This window comes from Platalea leucorodia (genome assembly GCF_965183815.1).
Source record: "Platalea leucorodia genome assembly, chromosome: 3".
Classification (NCBI taxonomy): domain Eukaryota; kingdom Metazoa; phylum Chordata; class Aves; order Pelecaniformes; family Threskiornithidae; genus Platalea; species Platalea leucorodia.
The window spans coordinates 101993031-102017467 of record NC_138825.1 but is presented as its reverse complement, the minus strand read 5'-3'; the positions used below and the strand labels follow the sequence as shown (position 1 = coordinate 102017467).

General features: G+C 44.1%; 2 protein-coding genes across 4 annotated transcripts; one reads left to right on the top strand and one right to left on the bottom strand.

The window, feature by feature from the left end:
* The first annotated feature begins 1814 nt into the window (after positions 1-1814).
* Positions 1815-10499, top strand: TMEM14A (transmembrane protein 14A). The gene is made up of 5 exons (XM_082307515.1): positions 1815-1844; positions 3178-3263; positions 5003-5104; positions 8820-8907; positions 9920-10499. Exons 2-5 carry the CDS (start codon positions 3188-3190, stop codon positions 9957-9959), a joined length of 306 nt encoding a protein of 101 aa, XP_082163641.1. The 5' UTR covers positions 1815-1844; positions 3178-3187; the 3' UTR covers positions 9960-10499.
* LOC309588346 (glutathione S-transferase) lies at positions 8952-22849 on the bottom strand. 3 transcript variants are annotated; one of them, XM_082307511.1, is made up of 8 exons: positions 22778-22849; positions 19284-19390; positions 18148-18199; positions 17771-17903; positions 16527-16668; positions 14052-14183; positions 12985-13124; positions 8952-9138 (listed from the first exon to the last, which is right to left on the bottom strand). In XM_082307511.1, the coding sequence occupies exons 2-7, from the start codon at positions 19368-19370 to the stop codon at positions 13002-13004; spliced, it is 669 nt and encodes a 222-aa protein (XP_082163637.1). In that variant the 5' UTR covers positions 19371-19390; positions 22778-22849; the 3' UTR covers positions 8952-9138; positions 12985-13001. The 3 variants fall into 3 exon arrangements, with proteins under 3 accessions (XP_082163637.1, XP_082163638.1, XP_082163636.1); XM_082307512.1 differs by lacking the exon at positions 8952-9138 and adding an exon at positions 22055-22122 and having other exon boundaries at positions 12787-13124; positions 22778-22796; XM_082307510.1 differs by lacking the exon at positions 8952-9138 and having other exon boundaries at positions 12787-13124.
* Positions 22850-24437: the final 1588 nt, after the last annotated feature.

Genomic DNA, 24437 nt, shown 5'->3' with positions numbered 1-24437 from the left:
CATAATTGAAAATGGAAGGGAACATAACAAGCAGCATATAATTACGTGAATTTAAAGTTAGCCCAGACTTCAGGGTTATCCAGTCGACTTTGGTGAGGAGAATCATTGAATCAGTAACCACAACTGGTCTTTACCCTAGAGGTGCCAAAAGACACTGTATTTGTTCCACTTTGGAGCCCCCTCAAATAGAATTGCATGGTTTTGCTCCGTTTAATCCACTGTTTATTTTACTGTGCTTTTCAAGAGTTGCAAGTTTCAGAATACTTCATCAAGAAATCCAAGATTTCTGGATTTCAGCTTATAAATCTGCTTTTGGTTTGCATTTTGGAGCCGTCCTGCCCTCAAGTGTCCTATGTTTGTTTTTCAAAGTTGCTGTACCTTCAGTCTTCCTTCCCACAGACACTGGCGAGATAAGGAGAGCGGTTCTGTTTTCCACCGAGCAGACAGACTTGGACAGCTCACATGGAGTGGGTTTGTGTCACAGCAGTTAAACGCTAACAGAAAAAACAAATGGAACGTTAGGAGTGGAAATTAAATACATTAACCCTAATGAGAATACTGATTTGCTTTCCAGCAAGCTCTTTGGAGCGGAAAACTCCCACACCGTTAGGCAAAGAAATCTAAAGGAAACACTAGATTTTGGCAGGGATTTTCAAATGACCCCTGAGGAAGGCAGGTATCCAAGTCGCATCACACGGCATTGTGCGTCTCTCCCTGTTGTGGCCATCTTTATGACCAGTCGGTTCATGGGAACAAGGGAAGCGTGGGGAATGTCACAGGCAGGCACCTCCAAATTACCGCTGAAGGACACGTCCTGCGCTGGTCAAGAACGACTCACTTGAGAGGCGGCTAAAGAAATAACTGGGGAAGGTGACAAAATATGAACAAAAATAGCTTGTAGTGGAATAGCTCCAGCAAACAGGGCTAGCGGACAGGAAGTCAAGGTGTTAAAATAACCACGTCAAGCCGTTCCGTACATTAGCTACGTGTGTAGTATCCGAGTCTTGGGGTTTGTGCGTGTTGGCTTCCCCCAACAAATAGGTAACATCAGCGTTCGGTCTATGTGTCTGCTCTATGTGACTTCACGCAGGCAACCCTCAAAGTTTCAGAGATACAGGCGAGGAGGAGAGGAACCGCCCCGTGCGAGGGGCAGCGGGCAGAGGGGTGCCTGGCACAGCAATGCGCGCCTGTCGCTGGGCCGCAGGGTCCCTCTGGGGTGGTGCGGGCAGGAGACCCTCGCCCCAGCCCCTGCCCAGGCCTCCATGGGATGCACGCCCTTTGGGACAAGCGGCTCTGCAGACATGACCCTTTCTCGTTCATGAGTTCTTCCATCCCCAACATGGCAGGGCAGGGTTTTTTAGGCTTAAAAAGCTAAAATAAGCCACGGATCTTTCCGCTGCCCGTGGAGCCCAGGCAGACGAGCCGCCTGAGGACAAGACGAGGAGCCTCAAGAGGCGGCAGAGGCCAGCCCCGGCGCTGGGCGCTGCCGCCGAGGGGCGCCGGCAAACGCGGCGCAAAGCCCCGCACCCTGCGCCAGCACGGGCACGGCTCCCCGCCTCCCGCCTCAGCCGAGCGCCACAGAACGCCGCTCCGCCCGCCCACGGAGCTCCGCAAGCGGCAGCGCGGCCCGGCCCCGGCGCTGTGCCGCCGCCGTCATGGCGGCAGGCGCCCTCCTTTCCCCCCGGCCCGGGCGCCGGCCCGCCGCGGGGCAGAAGCCGGGCAGCGGGCGGCGAGGCGGGACCGCGGCGCCAGCCCCGCGACGCCTGACGGTGCCCGCCGGGCGCGGGAGGCGGGGCCGGGGGAGGTCGGAGGGCGGCGGGGCGGGCGCGGCGCGGCGGGACGAGGTACGGCGGGGCGGCGGAGGGGCGCCGTCTCCGGCGGGGCTGAGCCGCAGCGGGGCGGCTGAGGGCGAGGGGGCCGCGGGGAGGGCGGTGGGGTCCCCTCCGCAGCCGCCGGCCTTCGGGCGGGGGCTCCGCCGCGGAGGGCGGGGGAAGCGAGCGCGGGGCTGCGCGGAGCGGAGGCGGGGGAAGCGAGGCGAGAGGCGGGGGGGCGCGGGCCCCGGGCAGGCGGTGGAGGAACCCGCCCGAGGGAGAGCGGCCGGCCGCGGTCGGCCTCCGCCCGCCCGCCTAGGCCGCGAAGGCCGGGCGGGTCAAAGGCCGGGCCTTGAGCCTAAGCCCCTGCCTTTGCAGGCGCCGTGTTCGGGGTGCCATGGCCCCCTAAACCCACCCGTCTTCCTGAGGGGTTACAGCCGCGGGGAGCTCGCTGCGAGTCGTTCATTTCAATATTAAAGGCTTGACATGAAATGATGAGTGTGTGCTCTTTCCTGCCCCCCCCTCCCCCGTTCCCAGTGTGCTCAAGGACACACCTGCTCAGGTAAAAAGAAGGATGCAGTTAATTAAGTATGCACTTAACCTGGGAGAAGGAGGGGAAAGGTGTGTCCCACCGCTGGTGGGAGAGAGGCCGTAGTGCTGCTGGGGCTGCGGGGCTGCCACCACTGCCACTCCTGCCTTTCCAAAGCCCCGCCGGGGAAGCAGGGATTGGTATTACAGCAGTAACTTCAGTGCTTTTTGGAGGACAGAAGCCTAACTTCGGACAATGCATTAAAATCTGAAGGTGAAACAAAAGGGGCATAGACAGATAGGATAAAGCTTCCCAAAGACGGCCTAGGTTTCTGGCTGGAAACTTTGGGTAGACTCTGACAATTCCTGGTGTTGCAGTGCCAGTGACATTTCGCTTGCGGTACATCAAGTACCGCCCGGGTGAAAGGGCACTAAGCTGTGCGCTCAGAAGACCTGTATGTATCCGTAGCCTGTGCCCAGATCAGCTGTATGGCACAAGTGCCGCAAAACTGATGCTTTGGGTGGTGTCAAGCTTTTTGCTTGCATACATGTGTTTTTGACTGGGAAAAACACATGCCACATACATCCCAAAAATATCAATTTCCCCTAAAGGAGATACGGTATACCTAGATACCGAGGTGTAAGGAAGGGCAGCCGGTAGTGAAAAGATGATACAATAGCAAATAAACACACCTTCACCTTTTGAATGCTTTGACACGGTAGTCAAACACGACTTAGGAGAGTGTAGTGTTATTTACAACACTCCAAGTAATGATTTCTTGTTTACCCGGAGAAAGGAACTTGTTTGTCTTCAGTTGCAATGTGTTTTCTTCTCCAGAGTTGGGACCATGGCTGTTGACTGGATTGGTTTTGCATATGCTGCGTTGCTGGCTGTTGGAGGTGTTGTAGGATACACTCGTAAAGGTAAATACTGGGACAGCAGGTTGGAAATGAATCATTTGTACTTCCTCTCCACTACACCTTGTAAAGAAAATTGATGCAAGATATGAAAACTTTGCTATAATGAACACGACTGCACCATAAATCTATCCTGCGCTGCTAGAAATGAGCTGAGTCTCATAAGATTTATTTGGGTCAACCTAAGCATTGAAGTGGTCACTTTTTTCTGTTAATCTAACTGATGAGTTTGTTTTCAGGGCAAAAAAGGACTGTCGTTATTTTTGACCTTCAGTGTATTTTGGGCCTTCTCATTTCCTTTAATCGTTCCTGCGTTGAGCACAGTAGATGATCTTCAATCAAAGTTCATTTTCTGTGGAGGCATCCTGGCTTATTTTGAGATTTCCAGATGCACACTGGAAAAAAAACCCTTTACTTGTGTGTTCTGATCTCGTAGTTAATTATCTCTTAGAAATTAACTCTATGATAACCAGGTTTTCGGTTATCGTGTACTATAAAGCGCATTTTCTATATTCCAGTCATTTTCGCAGTCCTTCCCAGCTGGCAGCGCCCCGCCGGAGCCGAGCCCAGCATCCCGGCAGAGGTCGCAGTGGTACCGAGGATGGGCAGGCGGGATCTCCCGGCTGGTCCCCCTTAGCTCTCCCACAAAGCGCACATCCGAGCAGCTCATCCGTCGTCTTCGCTGCGGCCGTCATCCATCCCGATTCTTGTGATTTAGGGTCACTGTTTCCCCACGTAGTGTGCACATGCTTTGCTCTTAGAGACATGGCGTTGTATCTGGCTTTCTGAAAACACTTGCTGTATTTTTTTGCTTGCACCCAGCTGCACTCACTGACTATCCCAGTGGTTTGTTCTCTTCACTCTTTAATAGTTGGCCAGTCCTTGTGGCAAATATAGATTTGGGTTTTTTTATTGGTAATGATTTCTGTTTTCTTGCAAATTCTTGGTTAAAAATATTCAATGTAACAGGACTAGGAGCTAAATGACACCTGGGGGTCTGGATTCTTTATACACATTTTGGGATCAGCTTAATCCAGATAATGCCTGCTGTGCTGATTCTACGCTTTTATCATATGGTACTGAGTCAAATGCCTATTCAGAAACCTAAGTATATTACTGAACCTCTGGGCTTTATGAACCAGTTCTGTGATACCACTGAAAAAAGATGTCGAGTTACTTTTAAAAGCCGTATTTTCATCCTCATTGCCATCTGATTGTTTTTTAATTCTTTATGAATTAAATGTGACGTTGGTGATACCATTTCTTTGTCCAGGACTGATGTCAGACCGAAAGGCTTATGACTACATGTGTTGTCTTATTTACCCTTTATATATATTGACACATTTCTGTGATTTTTGGAGACTCCAAAGTGCTGTAAGATATAGTTAAAATGAACAGACAGTCCATAGGAATTACAAAAATGCTTCTAAAGGTATGTGTGGTAGAGAAAATAGCCAGATTTAGGTTTGTGCTTCGAAGATTATTTTTCCCAAATTGCAAGCGTTACTAGATCCTGATCATCCACTTCTAATTTAGTCAACTTCGTCCCTCGTGCCATACAAGAGAATGACCGAGTTACAGAAATACTGCCTCTCTATTCACACTGGCAGAGCTAGCTGCAGTGTGGCAAAATCGGTTCTATTTTTAAAATATTTGGACAATACTGTGTGGAGAGAGAACTACTGTGTAAAGATTGAGCTTAAAGACATTGTATTGAGAAATAACACTTGAATGGTTTCTTGCAGGTAGTAAAACCTCCTTAGCTGCTGGTCTCACCTTTGGTTCTGTGGCTGGTTATGGAGCTTACTGCGTAACACGTGATCCAAGAAATGTGAAGATATCGTTGTGTAAGTGTTTTACTACAGTAAACAAACAAATGAATAAAACTCCCCCCCCCAAAAGCAGTTTCCTCTAATGCATGTAAAATTCTCTCTTTTATTCAATTTTGAGTATTGCTTTGGTTTAAATGTTAGTTTTTAAATAGAGTTTGACATTTCAACTTAGCTTGCAAAATCCAGGAGCTTAACTCTGGAACCATTTGCAAGGTAAGGCAGATCATTCACACAAAGCCAGCAGGTATGTGTTACCACCTGGCAGCGCCTCCTGTTATTAGATGGTTACCTAACGTTGCAGATGCTGTGAAATCCAGCTGAGAAGCATGGGAAAGTACTGGAATAAAATCATTAGCGCTACAGATTAGAATGTAATTTGAGAAGTAACGTAGCTGTGGGAGCCAGTCTTGCATAATGTAACGTATCCTCAGATCCCAATGAAACAAAGAGTTTGATTTCGTGTTTTTCCTTTGCTGCTAAGAAAGACAGGATACAAACTATACAATAATTGTCATGTTAGCTAGTTTGCCATGAAACCCTCATGGAAGCAAGGAACTACAGTCTCTAAGGGGGATGTTAACCTCACAAAATGATCTGCAGTAAGAGCTATTGGGAGCTTGTCTCACTCATGGTTTTAGCAAAGGTGGATTAGGCTGTCGTTTCACATGCAGAAATGCATTTAAAATACATTTAATCCAGACTGTGTGAGTACACAATTGCTTTTTCTGAACTTAGTTAGAATTTACGGTACACTGTTCATGCTGGCTTTGTGCTTTACACCAGCCACAGCTGTAAAAATTTCCATTTCAAAAAAATGTTGAATAGCTTTGTTAGCAAAGTATGTTCCCACCAAGTTCTTTAGTAAAGGTGGTAATAGCATACCTGATCTGCTCCTAGATGGCCTAAAATTGGATATTCCAGTTTTGCCACTATGGCCTTGCTCAGATTAAGTTATCCCACCATTAAAAAAAAAAAAAACTTTTTTTGGAATGAAGACATAACCTTAAGTATATGTAAATTTGTAATCATTCAGTGTGAGATGCTTTTAAGTAGCATATGGTATTGTACTTTTATGGGTCAATTAAATCACTAATTTGGATACGGGATTTGTGGAAGAGAAGACTAATTAAAACTTACTAAATGTTGCCTGTTCCCCAACTCCCTGGTATTGAAAGGACTAATACAAAATTTCCACTAATCTGCTTGTGAACGTCAGATATACTAAAATATTGTCAGTGTTGTGCATTTCATGTAGCTGTAGGCATGTGAGGACTTTCTCTCAATTGGAGAAATGTATATTACTGATTTAATAGACATTATAGTAGTACAGATGAGATAGAGTTCACTACACCTGCCTTAGAAAGTTCTTATGTAGAGTAAAAGGAGCAAAGACTTTTTAAAGCAGTCTTAAGTTTAGAATGTTTTTGCCTGAAGTGAGTTAGGAAGTACAAAGTACTCTGCCAGGGCCAACCATTCAGGCTCATTTTAATCTCTTCCAGGCTGATGTATCTCAGTCTGGAAGAGGGTGTCTTCTGGGTTCTATATACATAGGTATCTCAAATGAATAAAGAACTCGGTAGGAAGACTTCAGAGAAGGGAGAATTAGACACACTCGGAAACATCTACGGGTCCACACCTCAAAAACCTTTGGTGGCTCCTGTAGCTGCTACTTTCAGCATAAGGGATTTCTGTAATAAATGTGTATTGCTTTTGCAGAAATTCAGAATGTTTTCACTTATACCTAACATCCCAAAGTGCCAAAAGCAACTAGAGCACAAATGAAAAAAGGAAATGAAGTGCATGGAAGAAAGTGACCACTCTGAACTTAGAAACCAGTAGAATAAATTGCAATGTAAAATGAAGCAAGTACCCAAACCTTTAAAAGGTTCAGAAATTTAAAAACAAACAAACAAACAAACAAAAATCCCCCTCCAAGCCCATAATTATCTATAGTATTTATCACCTATGCAAGAGTTTCCTACAATAATGTAGGTGATGTTTTAGTACAAGACCTTGATAGTAAGGTTCTTGTAACTTGTCCTACGCAGAAAGAGTATGTAGGATACAGATACTCCCAGCAAATTTTCTTAGTTATTTTATAAATTATTCTTTCAGGCATTTTCCCAATCCCCCTGAAATTAACTGCACTTTCTTGAATAGTTTAATGCAATTTTATGTGTTTGGAGTAGGGGTAGAAATTCAGACTTCAGTATGCAACAGTTAGTGCTATGCAGAGTGCAGGTTGATGCACCTGATATATTGAATTTCTGATCTGAATCGGATTTGCTGAATTGAATTTGGCTTGATTTATTGAACTTCTTGGACTGATTTAAGGTGAAACAGTGAATGCCTAGCACTTTTGAAAATCAGGTCTAAAAGTTGAACGTCTTAAAAACTCACTGGCACATGTGAAAAGCCAGATACTAGTAACTGGAAAAAAGAACATTACAGAGTGAACATGCTTTGTAGCTTGTAATTAATTGTAAATATACTCAGGGCTCTGGCAAGACGCATACTGTGGAACAGTCCGCTCTTCAGACATTCCTGAGAGGATCAAGGCTATGGGACCAGAAAATAAGAGCAATGGATAATGGAGCATAATAATTTTTTTTGCAGGGTGTCTTTAATGAGTGCACATGCATAGCTGGTAGAGTTTTGTAAGATGCTTATAACTGTCAGAGCTTGTTTTATAATGCTGGACTGAGTTTAAAACTAATTCTTGACACCTGTGAGCACAGGACTGTCCACAGGAGTAGGCAGTGGAGTTTGAATGAGCCAGATGGTTCAACTGCTCCATAAAAAAGGGAAGAGATTTGTGTAACTGCCATGACTCTGGCTGCAAGAGTGATAAAGCCCAGCTGTCCGTGAGAAGTCCTGCCTCGCTGCCCACTAGGAAGCGTTTCAGGTGACAGTTCTTTAACAAAGCTAGCTATCTTTGCAGAGTTCTATGTATTCTCATCAATCTTCTCATTTATGTAGTGCTCTGCAGCCATAGTTCAATGTGAAATCCCCATGACTGGTCAGTTCATTGCTACCTCCATTTTTAGGTAAAACTGCTCCAGGAAGAAGATGCAATTCCTTTCATGATGTTTGTTCTCTGCGGCTTGCACTGCATTTGTTGCCCTCTTGGGCTGCCCACCTCTTGTCACAGACAAGGATGGTTCCCTCGTAGCAAAAGGAACAAGGGAACTTGTAGTCGTGATGAAGGAGATGTTGATAGCTGTATTCTGTAGCAAAAAAAAGTGGCAAACCTTCCAATCTAGTTTTTAAGGCTCAGCAAATAAAGAGCTAGCATTCTAAAAAGAAAACAGATAAAGTTGGATGCTCGAGCTCCTTGAATAGTTAGAAAACAGCTGGGACTTATGAGACACTATTCCTGTAATTCAGCATACATGTTGCTGTTATGATGAAGATTCTTCCTACTTTATTTGTATCCCCATGAATGTAGATATGGGGGAGTAGAATTCACTCTCTGACAAACTTACTTAGTATCTGTGGAATAGGATTTAGGATTCTGCTGCACGTGGAAACCTTATTTGTAGCTGAAAGAAATCATAGCAGTGTATTTTGGAAAAGCAAGAATGTTTTTATAGACCCTATCTCTGATCTAATGTTTTATTAAACTACAGTTCATAGCAAAACATAGCAATGACCTTTGATAACTCTCCATGTTCCTGAATGGTCCACTGGGAGAAGTGAGAACATAAATATATTGAATTGTCTTTTACAGTTTCAGCTTTTCTTTTGACCATTATAATGGGAATGAGGTTCAAGAGGTCCAAGAAATTAATGCCAGCCGGACTAGTAGCATGCCTGAGGTAAACATATCTTGAGGATCTTAATGTAAAGATTTCACTGATTTTCAAATAGTTGCCATTTGACATCTGATTCAAGCCAGTATCAGTGGAAGTTACTATCATCCAGCAACTGTATGGCTTAAGTGAAATTAGTTTGGAGGTCACAGTCCTGTTTCCAGTGAACAGCTTTTTCATCTCACTAGGCGGATACATCTGATATGGACTGACTTTCTCAGCACAGAAAGGAGAGATCTGCAATTAAATATTAATGCATATTGATAAGGCTCTTGGAAGAACCTGAGGTAAGCCTCAGTGTTTTCAAACACATATGCATAAAATTGGTCATCTAATTTCATACGATACAGTCATCTTAAAAAAGACCAACACTTTGGTTTAGAAGTGCTGCATTCAAAACTACTGGAAGCGCAGCACCTTTGAAAACTAGGACATTTTTGACCTGACCTAAGAACTTTGGTCAGTATTACTGCAAATTATGATGTTTCTAACCATTCTGACTGCTTTATTGATGCTGTTTATTTTGGCATTCTGGAAAACATAATTTTCTGTACTTACTAGTTTGGAATCAAATTATGGAGTAAGTCAAAACTTTTTTTTTTCCCAGTGAGTCTGTAACTCAAAACATTTTTCAACTGTAAGTCAGAATCTCCATCTTCTGAAGGAATGATAACTGTTGCTTCGTTGTTACTAGATTTAACATAACTCCATTAACTGTTTTACTCCAGTTACATACAGGGAGGAAAAAATCAGATGCAAATTGTCAAGATGCAAAATTTAAGAATCACGACTTAAACTGGAAAATGTTATTTTCCATTGCGGATCGCTTTTCAAGCCTAGGTGGACCGTGTTTTTCAACAGGCACTGAGGCTGTAGAACATTTTAAAAGATTGCTTACTAGAGGCTCTAGTGTCAGGTATTTATGAATGCACTGTTATTTAATGATGACTTTCACTCTTCCACTGTTTTTGTTCATGCACAACCATTTTTACGGTTTTTGTTCTGGTTTTTTTTGCAGCCTTTTGATGATTTTGAGGCTTGTTTTTATGCTGCTGTAGGAGAATTTAGCAACTTAAGAACTGAAGTATGACTGCCACACCCACCGAACAAACAGGCAAGCTCTCCATACTTGAAAGACAAGTTTGAACACAAGTCTTACATTGCATTTGTCTTTTCTGTAAAAGATCTGTACCTGTTATTTGATTATTGACATTCACTCATATTTTGCAAGCTTTTTTTTTTTAAACTAAAACAAGTGTTTTGTTGATAACATACTTTGATCTACTTCCATTTAAGCAGTCTGTTAACTCAAGGGATCTTTCTCTGTAAGTTTGATCTCTTTCAGGGGTGCTGAGCACCCCAAGAAATTCAGTTAGTCTTGCACTGTATCTCTGAGAGAAGAATATATATAAATACATGTTTATGCTAAAAAGGTATATTGTATTGAACCATGATTTTGTAGCTTCTGAGATTAAGTAATCAATTCCAATCATATTGTCAGTTACTAATCAATAAAGGCTCAGGCCTGTACTGTGTTGCACTAGAAAACCCTCCTTCCCTTCAAACACACATTCTTGTTCCACTGGTTCTAAACGTGAAAACTATTGTCAATGTTCAAATAAAATGTAAAATGTTTGAAGCTTCTCAGTTTTTTATGCAGACTAATGAGCCATTTTGTCCATGGAGGAGTCTGGTGATCTGCTTTGTACTTAGTACTGGTTTAAAACATGTACCATGCTGTAAATTCCCACCGGCATGAACCACAGCTGAGGAAGGTTCACCATCTTGCACACATAGGTTCTAAACTCTCAGTCTCAATACTCTTTTAACAGGTTTGCTGTTGTGGTCTTACACAGATTATCTTGCTGAAGTCCTCCTCATTAGCAAAGGAGACTATTCAGACATAAACTATTCAGGTATTAAAGTTGGTTTGGTTTGCATAGAAAATGATAAAATATTCCCTGGGTCTGAAAGCTTGGCTAAGACTATCTTCTGGTGCACAGGAATGTGCAGCCACATCATTAGGAAACTGAATATGGGCAAGTGCACTACTGAAGACAAAGAGAAAGTTTGCTGCTTTTCATTTTTTTCATACAGAGCTTGCTTATAAAGGCTATTTGCTCCACAAATCCATCGGCAGAATACCAAGCTTATTATTCTTGGCAGGGGCTTAGGTGGTGACAAGGTGTTGTAAGCAACTCAGATGTCTAAAGCACAATTGACAAAAAAAAAAAAGGCAATTCCCACAAACCACAGCCCCCAGCTCTGGAATCTTTTGCTAACAAACGTTGGTATGTGTCATCTCCAGGTGTCGCCAGGCTTACAGGGGATTGAGCTGATATGTTATGGATCTCAGATTGGGATCTTGGTACCTAAAATGACGGCTGGACACACAAGATGTCGTTTATTTTATCCTGAAGTAGAACTTCAAGGCAGGGTAGAGGAATTGAACTGCCACGTACTGTAATGGGCTTGGGTGACCAATGCCGACATGGATATTTGTACTGTAGACAAGGTGAATCCTGCCTTAGATTAAGCTCCAATGAAAGTTTAGGCAACCTAGTGCTGAAATGCAGAAGCCATCCTGCACAGTTGCTGCTAGCCCAGATCCTAAAGGCAGTAAGATTTTGTATTTTTGAGCATGTCCAGAGTTGAGCCTTCTGTACATTGACTGAGTTAGCCCATGGGGGCAGGGGCCTCCCAGCCCAATTGTAACCCAGAAGTTTTTGCTTAAATTCCTGAGCAGCCCAAACAAGTAGCGTTCTCAGCCAGTCCAACATATCCCTGTGGGATTGAGGACTCACAAAACACAAAGGTGATGTCCCGTGCCAGTCTCTGTGACAGTTCAGCGATCATAGCACTTGTTTGCAACAGAGGTGTAGCTCAATGAAACTTGAGTACTACGGTGGGCATTACAAACTACTCCTTCCAGCTACCTAGGTAATTTTAATGTAAAACTCTTAGGAGCTCATCTGGGCAGTGCCTAGGTGATGGGGGTGTTTCTGGTTTGTGTACCTCTGAGATAACACTACGTGCCTCTTCTTAGCGTAAGTCGGAAAAGGAGATAACTTCGCTGGGCAGCAATTCTGTACATACACTGGCTGACTGTCTTCTCTGCCTAATCGGTTTGAGTCCTGCTGAGAAAAACAACTAACTGCAGGGGAGAATAGTTTATGGCACTGCTCTTAAAGGGGACAGTGATGGTTCCCATGAAATTAGGGTAAAGAATCTGAAATAGTAGTGAATGCTTTTAAGCACTGTTGAGATGAAACTAACTCTTTTACTGAAAAGGTAAGCAGCCAGTGCAGTTCTCTTTACAACTACTTGGGAAGTGACTGAAGAGGGTAAAACCTTGCAAAAAAAAAGTCAAGTGGCATTTTCCTCACTGTGACCATCTAGCCAAGCAGCAAAAAGAAGAGCAAGGGAATAGGTGGTTTCAATGGATGAAAACCACATCCAGCTAAAGACATGTACTTTGATCTTTCAGTGAATAAAATCTCTTCTAAGAGATTCATGTGGGTATTAAACAAGTTTCTTACTTTTGCCCATAAACTTATGATGATCATGAGTTTCAATTTTTTTTTTATTTTTTTTTTTTTTCCTTAAACTGCAGCTCTGAAAGTACCGAGACAGCAGTGAAATACAGCAGGGGGACAGTGATCTAGGAGATCTAGGAGAGCACCTAGAAAGCAAAACCAAAAGATTCTAGGCCTGAATTTAAATGACTTCGCCATTTTTCTGGAGTGGCTTTTCCTCCCGCAGTTTATTAAAATGGGGAGAGGAAGGGGAAGCGGGCTTGCTTTCTACAGTACCCTGGAAGCTACAGCTGAAACATTTTACCCTACCACACATGTACTGTAATTAAAAAAACCACAAAGTATCAGCATATTTTATTTCATATAATTGCTCCATGAAATACACTTTCTGGACTCAACAGGTCCAAATTAGCTTTTTATTCTAATTTAAAACTGTATTCTGTTTCAATGATTATCATGTGACTGGCTATATGATGCAAGCTACGGAATATATCTATGCAGTTTACTTATAAGGCACAGCTCTAGTAATACACTACAGTTGTGTTACCTTCAGCAGCCACATGATTAGATATTGAATATTTTCCTCACAATGGCAACAAAATTCTCATCTATTGGTGGCTTCCTCTGGCTGCCAGGCTGCAAGAATTTTTTGATTGTTGGAATGTTGCTTGTTCTTCCTTTAAAAGCCTGGAAAAAGCAGCAGTAAAGCAAATGAGAGTCAGGAAATTATAATTCCATCCTTTATAGCTTAAAAATCAGGTGACTTGGATTTTTACTTCTCAGACGTACTTATTAAAGAGAAAGGCAGTAGCTCCTTGTAGTCAGCTCAGCACTCAGCATTTTCCATTTTTTATTAAAAAAAAAAAAAAAAAAGGCAAACCCACACCTACAACATATTAGTCTTTTTAGAAAAAACACGTGTGAATATTCTGATCTGCAATGCTAGTGGTATGACGTTTACCTTAGTCTCCCAGATGGGGATGGGAGAAATTAATATTAAAGAGTTAAGATTCATCTGGTAAAGGTGGAAGAAAAAAGAAAAAGCAAAAACGACAGCCTGACTCCAAATCCTGCAGATATATTTGGGCAAAACAAGAGGCAAGGACAGCAATACTTCAGTGCAAAGCACCACGGAAGACAAGACATAAGAAACTTAACAGGTCTTGTATGTGATTTCTTCAAAATACAATTTTCCTAGCAAAAAGAGGGTAGGAACTGCAGACACAACAGGCCACAGCCTTCCCCTCTTGCTGCTCATTGCTGTGTTTGAAGACATGGAAGTAGCAGTTACAGGACCAAAGTGGTGGCATTAACAAGTGAATTCCTGCCAGCTGAGAACAGCTGGGAAAAGTAGAGCTGGAGAAGGGTGAGCCCCCAGCAGCTCTGGGAGCAAGGCAGTGCACGTGTGTTCCGGTTGTCATAGTCAACAGAAGTAGACCAGGGAACTGTCAGTAACACAGTACAATTGTTCAAAAGATTTAAACATCAATTAGCTTTTAAAACTGGGCAGTGACATTTGTATAGAATCGTTAAGGTTGGAAAGGACCTCTGAGATGATCAAGCCCAACCTGAAACTTATCTTACATTCCATATTGAGATCAGATGATTACTAACCTGTAGCAGAGGGAATGCAGACAGTATATCGGGCTTACATTCTTCTGCCATTAAAATGGCTTCCAGCAGATGGATGTCTGCCCAGCTTAATTTGTTGCCAACAAGATAATCATGCCCGTGGTTTTTCAAGGCCTACAAAATATGAAAGAAAAAAAAAAAGTCATATAGGATGTAACAATTTTATCTAGATATTTCATTACAGACAGATTTCTACAAAACTACACAGCAGAGCAAATCCATGCAAGAATCTATAAAGATAGAAAGTGATAGGTATTCTCACAACAAAAAATTAAATTGGAACTCATGTTTCAGTGTGCGTGGACCTATCACTCACTCTGTCCTACTGCAGCAGGTGGCTGTAGCCAGTCCAGTCCCACAAGAAAGACGAATCATAGAAAAGAAACAGGACCAAACTGTAAGAGGGAGTCAGGACAGTTCACCTGTAGTGTAAGCCAAGTGAATTCCCAGATGTTTCAGCAAAATTTGAGACTGCTGATTGCTGATACCTTTTCCCTGAAGACTATCACCCTCGTAGCAGAAGCAGGAGAAGGAAACCTGTCTGTGCCTACTATACTCTAATGCTACACTTAAACAACTAACAAATGCGCACTAAACTAGGACATCAGTCTGTGACTTTGGAAGGCGATTCCTTCTCCAGTGCCACCTGCCAACTTCACTATAAAAGAGGCAGTAACCTCTGACAGAGGCAAGGCTGATAACTACCTGTAGTTAGTTCCCATACTGCTCTAACAAGGTCCACCACAGCTTGTCTATCAAAGCCATAAGGAAACTCCCAAACAGAGCACTGGAACCAGATTGCCTGCAGTGCTTTATATTACCTTTTGCCGCTCTATCTGGCTGCTGAGTGTTTAAAGTGAGCACTCATAGCTAGGCATATTTTCTGTCTGATACTGTGATTGCATAACACATGGACTGCAAACCCTGATAAGCTGAACCAATGGAGAACTTAGACAGCTGGTACAGAAGGAAAATTATTAATCATTCTAACAAAATTAACTACGCTAAAAATAATGGAAAAGTTTAGCTGTGTCTTTACCCTAAGTGAACAAGGATTATTTTAAAGACTTTCGTCCAGTGAGCATATACACTAAAACATATCATAATGGTAGTTTATGCCACCTAGGCACAGGCTTGGAGAATACTGGTCTCTAAATTTGCTTTTTTATTTTTTAATACCTTAAATACTTAAGTTATCAGACTTCATATCTTTGAAAGATTAATGTGTGCAATCAATCTCTCTCAGCACAGCCTTCCATTGGTATGGCAGTGGATCTATACGAACTCTGATTACAGGAGTGCTGCCTTATGTCATTTATGTGCAAGTTTTTTTTCACAGGGCAGCCTCTGTGGGTTTCGCTTGTGCAATTTAAGGCTCTGATAGAGAGGCACATGAAATTGCATCAAGTCCTGTATTTTTTGAATGGACTTCAGCTGCCTGTGAACCAAGGATTCAAGCTAGAAACCCGCTCAGCTCTGAAACAACACAGCTTTGTACCCTTGGCACAGACTTCCGAAGAGACTGTTACGCTCTGAAAAAGTGCTGTGAGAAAGTCTGTATAATACAACCATACAAGGTACAAAAGGTAAAGTTACAAACAGAAGCTGGCTAGTGAGATGAGGATCACAGCTGGCTCAATTCAAACAGGAAAACCTTAACACCAAAAAGAATTAAAATATCCTAAAGGGAAAACCAAAACAAAACAACAGAACAAACAGCAAGTTGGTAGAAAATGGCAACTCAGTAACATCCAGGCTATGCTCCAGGGAGAAGCAAAGAACAACCCGTCCCCTCCTGACCAGCTCTTGCCGAGCCAAGAAAGACTCTGCATGTGCTCTATGGGGGTGGCAAGCATACCAATGCCTTACCTCGTAGCTCATTAGAGGCTAACTCTTTAGTGCATGCTAGTCAGTAAATAATTGCTTTATGCTTTTAAGCTAGATACGTCCTGTTTGCAGAGCCTCTTTGTGCACACCTAAGGATGCCCAAATAGCGATTCAGAAAAAGACAGTAATAGTCTGTAAGTATAATACATTCAAGCAATGGGTTTGAGAAACATCACAGAATTAGGTCCTTAACTATAAAACACAATTATATTTAACTTTGAACAGCAGGAGTACATTACACTTTCAGGCAATAAGTTCTGAAGGCTGGCACAAGTATTTAAATGGTGCATTTATGCAAGATGCTAGGACCTATCAGCCACTAAGCTAGGTTTAAAAAGTAGGATCTGCTCTTTGAGGAGTCTTAAAGAAGCCAGCAAAGATACTCAGTACTGAAACCAGCCCAATATTATTTTGTGGCCCTCTTTTCACATTGCTGAGTACTGGCTCCATCACACACTTCCAGAGTTGTACTGTCACTTGCCTTCTGGAAAGTAGGTGTGTGGGGATGAGGGAGTGGGGACTATACCCCATTTTACTGTCTTTGTGGACTACTGGTGATTTATCACTTACCTTTTCATAAACAGGAAAGTACCTGGTTGTAGCTCGTTCAATCATTAAAGCAAGATTCTTTTCTCTTGTGTCAGCTGGTTGAAAAGGAAGATACATGATCATTCCCATCAGGTCTGTTGTTCCCTCCACGTACATATCAATCCTGAAACAAATATTTTTATTTCACATTTATCATTTGAACATACCATTTTGGTTATTTTCCTGAAATACAATGCTGAAGTGATCACCGAGTAAAATGCTTATTAGCGAATGTAACATAAGACACTAGTTGTTTTCTTGTTCTTCCACTTTGATTCCAGGTCAGGTTTTTTCAAAGCACAGATCTTTATAAACAGGCTCACAAATTCTGCAACAACCAAGGTATAAATAAGGGTCTGCAACTAATGTATCTGAAGTAGAGTTCATACTGTTTTCCATTGATAATCTCTTCATCTATGCAGTGGCAGAAAAGACCACGTGTGCAAACCACGCTCGAGAAAAAAAAATAGTTTTGAGGTCTAATCATGAAAGGTTCCCGGCTACCAATTGCCATTTCAGACATGCCAGTCCATAATAACCCCCACAATCTCTGGAGCTGCCCCTCCATTATCACAGAATAAACCGTTTACAGTAAGTGGTAGTCAGTTAGGTTAAGGACTTAAAAAAAAAAAAGAAGTCACGCAAAAGTTCGATTAAAGAAAGAGTAAATACAGATTTTTGCTTTTGCATTAGCCCTTTAATTATGACAACAGAAAGTATCCACAGCTTACATAGTAAAGTAATATTAGGAAAATATTGTTTTAACTTTCAGTAGCATTAAGCCACTGAACAGGTCTTTTTTTAAATCAGCTATGAAAGATTGTTTACATTTTGAAAAAAGGAAATTAGAACACTCAAAGACACTTCATTTTTTGCAGGCAGTTGTAGTTTTTCCTACTGTTTTCCCGTTTAAAGAGGGAAAAAAAGGCATACTTAACCTTTATTAGTGCATTAAGGTCCTGCAGTTGCCCAGGAACTTAATGCATTTCTGGTCTCTGTGAAACCAAATGAGCCTGAAGGTGGCCATAACATTCTCACTATGTTGACAATTAACCATCATTTATCAGTCACAAACTCCATTCACCCAATCCCTGGATCTGAGGAGACAAAGCACTGGCAGAGGTATATGCACCTTTACATGCAGATATTTCACAGCAGTATTCTTCTCATAAATATTAAAAAGCATGGAAGAGTATAAGTAAGGATAGTATGCACTGTTACCATACCAGGCTCTCTCCTTCAGGTCCTTCCCGTAGAGGTTGTACTTTGCTGCTATGTAGCTGAGGATGGCTCTAGTCTGCACCATCTTCATCCCATCGATCTCCACCATGGGCACTTGCTGAAATAGCAGGGATCCATCTTGGGAAGAAAAAGAAGCAAACTACTCAGACTGCTGCAGTGCTACACTGAATTGGAGAAAGAGACCTGGTAACACACCAAGACCTTTCCAGCTCTGAGGGGTGAAAGCATCCGCAAGCAAGCAGGTCTCTCAAATCTTCTCTTTACAAGTCACATCGTTTTGGAGGTCTTACAAAAATATCACCTGTTGTCCTTTTGTTATATTGGTGTGAATTTATGTTTAGGGTACAGTTTACAGACTCACCATTGCGTAATTTTTCTAGGTCTTCCTTCGTTTCTATGAATTCTTCCTCAAACTGAAAAGCAACGATAGAAAACAACACTGTGTCACTCCAAATGCAATGGAGAAGTGGAAGGAAGTCTGGAAGTTAGACTCCACCTCTCCACACCATTCCCTATACTTCTCATGATTGTGTTGACCCCCTACTCCTATTCTTCATCTCTGCTCCAGCAAATAACCCAGGACTACAGTGTCCCCCACCCCCCAGTAATGTAAAATGCTTTACACTTCAAAAAAAGCTTTCTCATTATAAAGACCAGTCTACTTGCCTGCACGAACAATCAGCAGACACCAAATCATTCACTTAAAAGCAGCTGATGCCACGTGAAATATTGAGAAATTTTTAATAAGTCATGCCTCTGTTACACAGCATTTATCTCCCTCTTTCCCCCTGCTGGCATTTTTTTTTAAATGAGAAGGACATTTGACTGAGGGCAAGATCTTTGTTTCCTCAGCGCTCGGTGCTCTGCAGCTTATCTGTCAGCAACATTCACAAGGGAGCACCATTAAAAAAACCTTTTATTTCCAATGGAGTATAAATAGTTTCTGAGAAAATTGTTTCAAACAATAACTGAATGTAGAAATTAAGATGCCTTAGGTTAGTTTTCACCTGATGTGAATCTAGATAGCTCCCCTACTGCTTCAGGGAAGCTCTGCTGATCTATCCTACTCATGTCCTGACTCAAAGAATGAAAAGCACTTTGTTTAGAGATAATGTTCTAAAGTTTTTCATGTGGCATGCATGGTCTGTCAGTGGAGAGCAATCATGAGACACAGGGAAGTAATGAGCATTCAAAAAAAGCCAGAGATACACAGTTAAGGTCTGTAGCAACAATTTAGGATCTCAGCTTAAAGTATGTTTCAAAAAATGACACTTAACAACTCTCTTTGTATGTTAAAATCCTTTTATTGTGCAACTATTGCTCAAGGAATACATTAAACACAACATGTGAGAGTGTATCACTGAATCTAAGCATTCTGCATCACGATATGTGATGTTGTGCATATCTCTAAGCACAGATATAACTGGGAAACCTTTCCAAATAATACCTATTTTAATCACAGATTAATCTGATCACTTTATAAAAAAAGGTACAAACCTCAACCCCAGCTGCTGCTAACAGCCATCGGATTGACTCCATCTTCCCCCTTCCCTTGGTGTAGTGCAGCTTGGGTTTCCCCGCCATGATTTCAGAGTTCTTGTTTCCTGATAAATTCAAGATGATGATCTTACAGGAAGCATTTTTTAAATTAGCATTTAAAATGTTCCACTCCAAACTACTAAATACAGTTGGATGAATGTGAAAGTAGAAGGGCAATAAAGGCCTAGATACTTGGGCTTGATGCAACCAAGCTTCCTGTGGGTTAGCGGGAATAAAGAGAAAGTACACGCTACCAGAATATACAGCAATTCGAAAAAGAATCATGACAGAATGTAATAAGCATCTACTAAATTATATACATATCTTTAAAAAATACTAACATAGCTTTAAGAGCTCATGAGAGTTTTACAACCAAAGCAGAACTGTAGGGTATTCCTGAATACATTTTTAACCTTGTAGTGATGCAACCTCTTCAGTAGGTGTTGGGTTTTGTGACAGTATCTATGTCATACCAGACTTGAAAATGTACTATGTCAAATGAATTGCCCACAAGAACACCAACCCAGAGGCACCAGCGTTATTTTCACCTCTCTCATTATGACATTTCAGAGCCCCGTCCTCCTGTGCCTTTACAAATATGAGCTTATAACAGCAATATATATTCCAGCGTGTATTTCACCAGGCCTGCTGACTTCCATATGTAGCTAGTTCTGTTTTGACCATTAGCTAAATCACAATATATCCATTATAGAGAATGTGGAGTGACTTAAGACCCATTCCAATTTTGCGAACAACAGTTAAACTGTAACAAGGATTTATATCCTATTTGCCCTGAAAACCTAACTTTAAAATGAAAACCAAACCAAACCATGACCTCTGTTGGGCAGATAAGGCCTGGTCAACGTCCCCAGCAGCAGGGGGATGAAGTCAGCCCACTGGATGATGGCACTGGGATGAAACACTTCATCCTTTCAAATTTCACTACCAAGTGCAGTCACATGCCATAGTATGAACTCGGCAGCTGATGTGAGCTTGCCTGGTGCTAGAAACAAAGCTAACACTGTACTCTCATCACTAATGGGTCCCAGAAGAACGAAGCGGATTTAATAAGAAGACAGAGTCACAGACTAACAGCGTGCTTCATCGTTAAGCCAAGGTTTTATCTGTTTACAGGCAGGTTTATTTATTCTTGCATAGACTTCACAGTACGTAATTGAGCCACAAAGTGGAAACTTTGGCCATAATCCCAAAGGCATCAACGAAGAGGCACAAACAAACAGTCCAACAGTGAGAGGGGAGGCTGCATCCCTGGCCTTCTCCACTGAAGTCCTTTGTGTTGGGTGGTGTTTTCAATGGCCCTATAACAAACAGCCATTGCTCTACTAGGGGCTGGACTCATGGGAGAAACCTGGTGCCCCAGTCCAAAATACAGGTCTTCAAAACCGCTGCTCAGCTTCCACTTAGCCCTGGCAATGCCTATATCCCCAGACACCTCAGTCTCTTGCAATAAAAAGTTCTGGTGACACATAAATGTATGCTTTTTAATAAAGACTTGATTATGTCTTGATGGTTTAGAGTTGGCATCTAGTCCAGAGCTGCTGGATGCCTAGCTAGATTCCTAATACCTGAACAGCAATAGGGTGCATAAACAAGGCATTTAGAGAAGTGCCTTATCACAGCTACCTTACCAGGCCCTACGTACAGAAGGCCACGACCCACGCTCCATTTCTAGCTCACATAAGTGTGTGAGTTACACTATACCAAGTGTAAGAGCTCTCAGCCTTTCATACTTCAAAAATACTTCATTCCCTGACGCTCAGGAAGCAGATGACGGTCTCAACTCCACTCCATCAGAAAGGAGAATTGCACTTGGGCCCTCACAGACTGGACAAGCACTCTAACCTCCAGCACGTGGGATCGAGGCTGGGAAACACACTACAAGGACAGGCTAGCGTAAGCAGAAGGAGCAAACTTCCCTGACCTCTCCCCAAAGCAGAGGTAGAGCTGGTAAAAATCAGCGCAGTCAGAGCCCTGCTTCCCAGTGTCGGCTCGGTGCTGCACTCCAAACAGCAGGCAAAGCTGGAGAGCAGAGCAAGTGTCAGTGGAAAAAAGTCCAGGTATCAACATAACCTGTACTTGTTCATCACAGTTCCTTGTGGGGATTAGCCAAGGGTTGAGGCTTTTGTGCAGGTAAGAAAAAGCCTACATTTTCCTGGAAAACTGCACTGCTTAAGGACTGACTTTGGGGTTTAGGCTGAACGCTTACATAGGGTTGCAAAGTACTTTGGCAGCTCTGTTACTGTTCTGCAATGAATATCCCTTTGTAAAGCAGCGAGTCACGAAAGAGTAGCAAAGTTGGTAGATTATCTTTCTTGAATAGCAATAATGGACCCGAAAAGAAATCACAAACTTTCTTGATGTTCTAGTGCACCGGACCTTCCTTGGACCTCAGCCAGGCAGTTGTCAGAGCGACAGCTACCGCTGTGATCGCTGTATTAAAAAAAACCTATTTTGTCCAAAACAATTCAGGCACCAGCCTTCCAGTGAGAAACAAGTAAGTGAATTTAACAGCAAGCTCATAATCTGCTGCAAGATCTTAAACTTTCTTCCTAATTGGATGTGGACCCCAAAGTAGTTCTCTGCAAGGCTTTGCTCCTCGACCCCAGCTCGCGCAGGGCTGCTGCAGCAGAATGACCCTACAGCACAGGCCCCCGGCCACACCGAGCCCAGCTCGGTCTTGCGACTGTCTTAAGACTGTAATTGCTCACCAGCGTCTGGTCTCCACTGGGACTCAGGCCAAGTCTGGGTTCAGAAAGCATGCCTTCCACCACCCGAGCTCGGAGGAGCGTTTGAACGAGATGAAAGGCAAATTACTCCAAGAGATTTTAAAACTTTAACTCCAAGCAGCAATTCCTCTTCAGGTTCCCTCCTGATCCTACCCAGAGCCAGGCACAAACCCCCTGTACACACAACACACCCGCCCGGCGTGGGTCCCTGCTGCAGGAGAGCGAGTGGGGAGCAACCCCGGGACAAACGCAGCGCCGCAGGACACTCAGCCATGCTCCTCGAGTGAATCCCCTCTGTCACGGACCTCGCCTTTCGCCCGCCGGGCAGGGGCCCCGGCTGGCCGCCCCCCGCCCCGCAGCCGGGCTCCTTCCCCCCCTGCGCGGGTGGCCTGGAGCGAGGGCAGGCAGCCCTGCCCTGCCCTGCCCTGCCCTGCCCTGCCCTGCACACCTCGCTGCGGCTGGAAACGCGCTCCTGCGGCTCCGCCGAGCGACGTCCGACCCGCCGGCAGACGGTCCCGCGGCCGGAGCCCTGCCCGGGGAGCAGCCGCCAGCCCCTGCACCCCGCCGCCACGCTCCGTGCTTCGCCGCAAGATTCACACCCTGAGCCGGGCCGGGACCGGCCGCCCCCCCGCCGCCCTCCCCGCACCCCCGCGGGGCCGCCGACCCCCGCAGCGGCCCCCGGCCCACCGCCACCGCCGCCAGTACCCTCCGCACGGGCCGCACCGCCGACAGATCCCCGGGCTCGGCGCGGACTGCCCTCCCCCCGGCCCGCCGAGAGGCGGCCGCTCCTCCCCTCAGCGGCCGTGCCGGGCGGGGCGCCCGCTGCCCGCCCTCGCCCTCCCTCAGGCCTGGCGGCGGCAGCTTCCCCCTCCTGGGGCACCGAGGCTCGGCTTCCCGCCGTTAAACCGCATCCCTGACCCCTACAAGCGTCGCTGAGGGAAAAGCCACCTCGGCCTTGTCCCTGAAGTCTTGTGAAGCGGCTCTTTCCACTGGGCTGGCTTCGAGGTCGCGGGGTGCCGTGGGTGCGCCTCAGAGGGACGTGGCGGCCGGGGCTCAAGGGGGCAGGAGGAACGCTTTTGGGGCCCCCGAGGCGGCAGCGGGGTCACGGCGATGGCGTGACTGGGGCAGAGGCCTGGGCCGCAGCCCCTGCGGGAGGGCTGCCGCGCTGTCGCTGTGCCAGGGGCTCCGGCTCTGCGTGGCCGAAGGCTGGGGTGGGTGCGCAGGCTCCTAAAACCGCCTGGCTGTGCAGGGGAGCTTGCACGGCAGAGAGTTGGCAGCCACAGCCAAATTTTCCGGCCGGAGTTTCTGACGGTGCTCAGCAGCTGCCAGTGCTGCCCAAATGCTTCGGTGAGGCGGGAGGGAAACAGCTCTTGCAACAACTCTAATTAATACATGCTCTGCTGCAGAAAAACATGGGTTTTTTTCCTTTCTGGATGCTAAAAACCGGTTCCAGCCACATGGCATTTCTTATAAAGAAACTGTCGGTGCTAGCAAGAGTGTTAGTGCCCCCAGTTTGCCCAGCTTAAAACTGCCAGTACTAGAGCATTAGCTGGTTTCAGGGCACTGGCTGTTGCATTTACATACTGGGTTGATTTGGTGTTTAAACAATACACATATTTATGTGTTCAACTGTCTTGCTAGCCTCTCAGTAGCTGAGCTTGATTTAAGTGATTATAATGTACAATTTATGTACAACTAATATTTAACTGAGTTTAACATAAAGTGACATGAAGTCAACATGAAGTCCTACATTTCAAGGTCTCGCTGGCACCTGACACCAGTCTGACTCCTCCTGCCTCAAACAATAAGTTTTCAGCTTTACAGTTGGCAGCAAACATTCGTTTCTCAGTCAAATCTGCAAAGTGCTTTTAGCTGCTACAGTAGACCTTTTGTTAAAGGAAGTATTGGTGAAGCTACAGTACAAGAGTTTAAATGTCTAGTGACAAAACAGAGGTGCGCTAGGACACCTCTGGTCCCAGCATACTCCGAGTTAAGTTCAGGGGAAAGCTGAATCCAAACCTGTCATCCCCATCAAACCAGAACCTGCAAGCTTTTCCTGGCCTTTCCCAGAACAGGCACATCACCCACTGTTTGGGCTAAGCTCTCCTCCTTTTCCAGCACCTCTTGGGAATGCCAGAAAGACAGAACCAGAGAGCCCTTAGGTATGTAAATAGCAGCAAGAAGTCATTGAACAAACTGGATTTGAGTGTTAATAAGACTTTACTTCAGGTACTCTCTTCAGTAATTTAAGACATCCTGTGTTGTCCATTGTACCCCCTAATTCAGTGAACTATTTCATTTGCTGGTATGCTCATGCAGATTTACCTTGGAAGTGTTTGCAGTAGGCTGAAACCAGTCCTGTAGC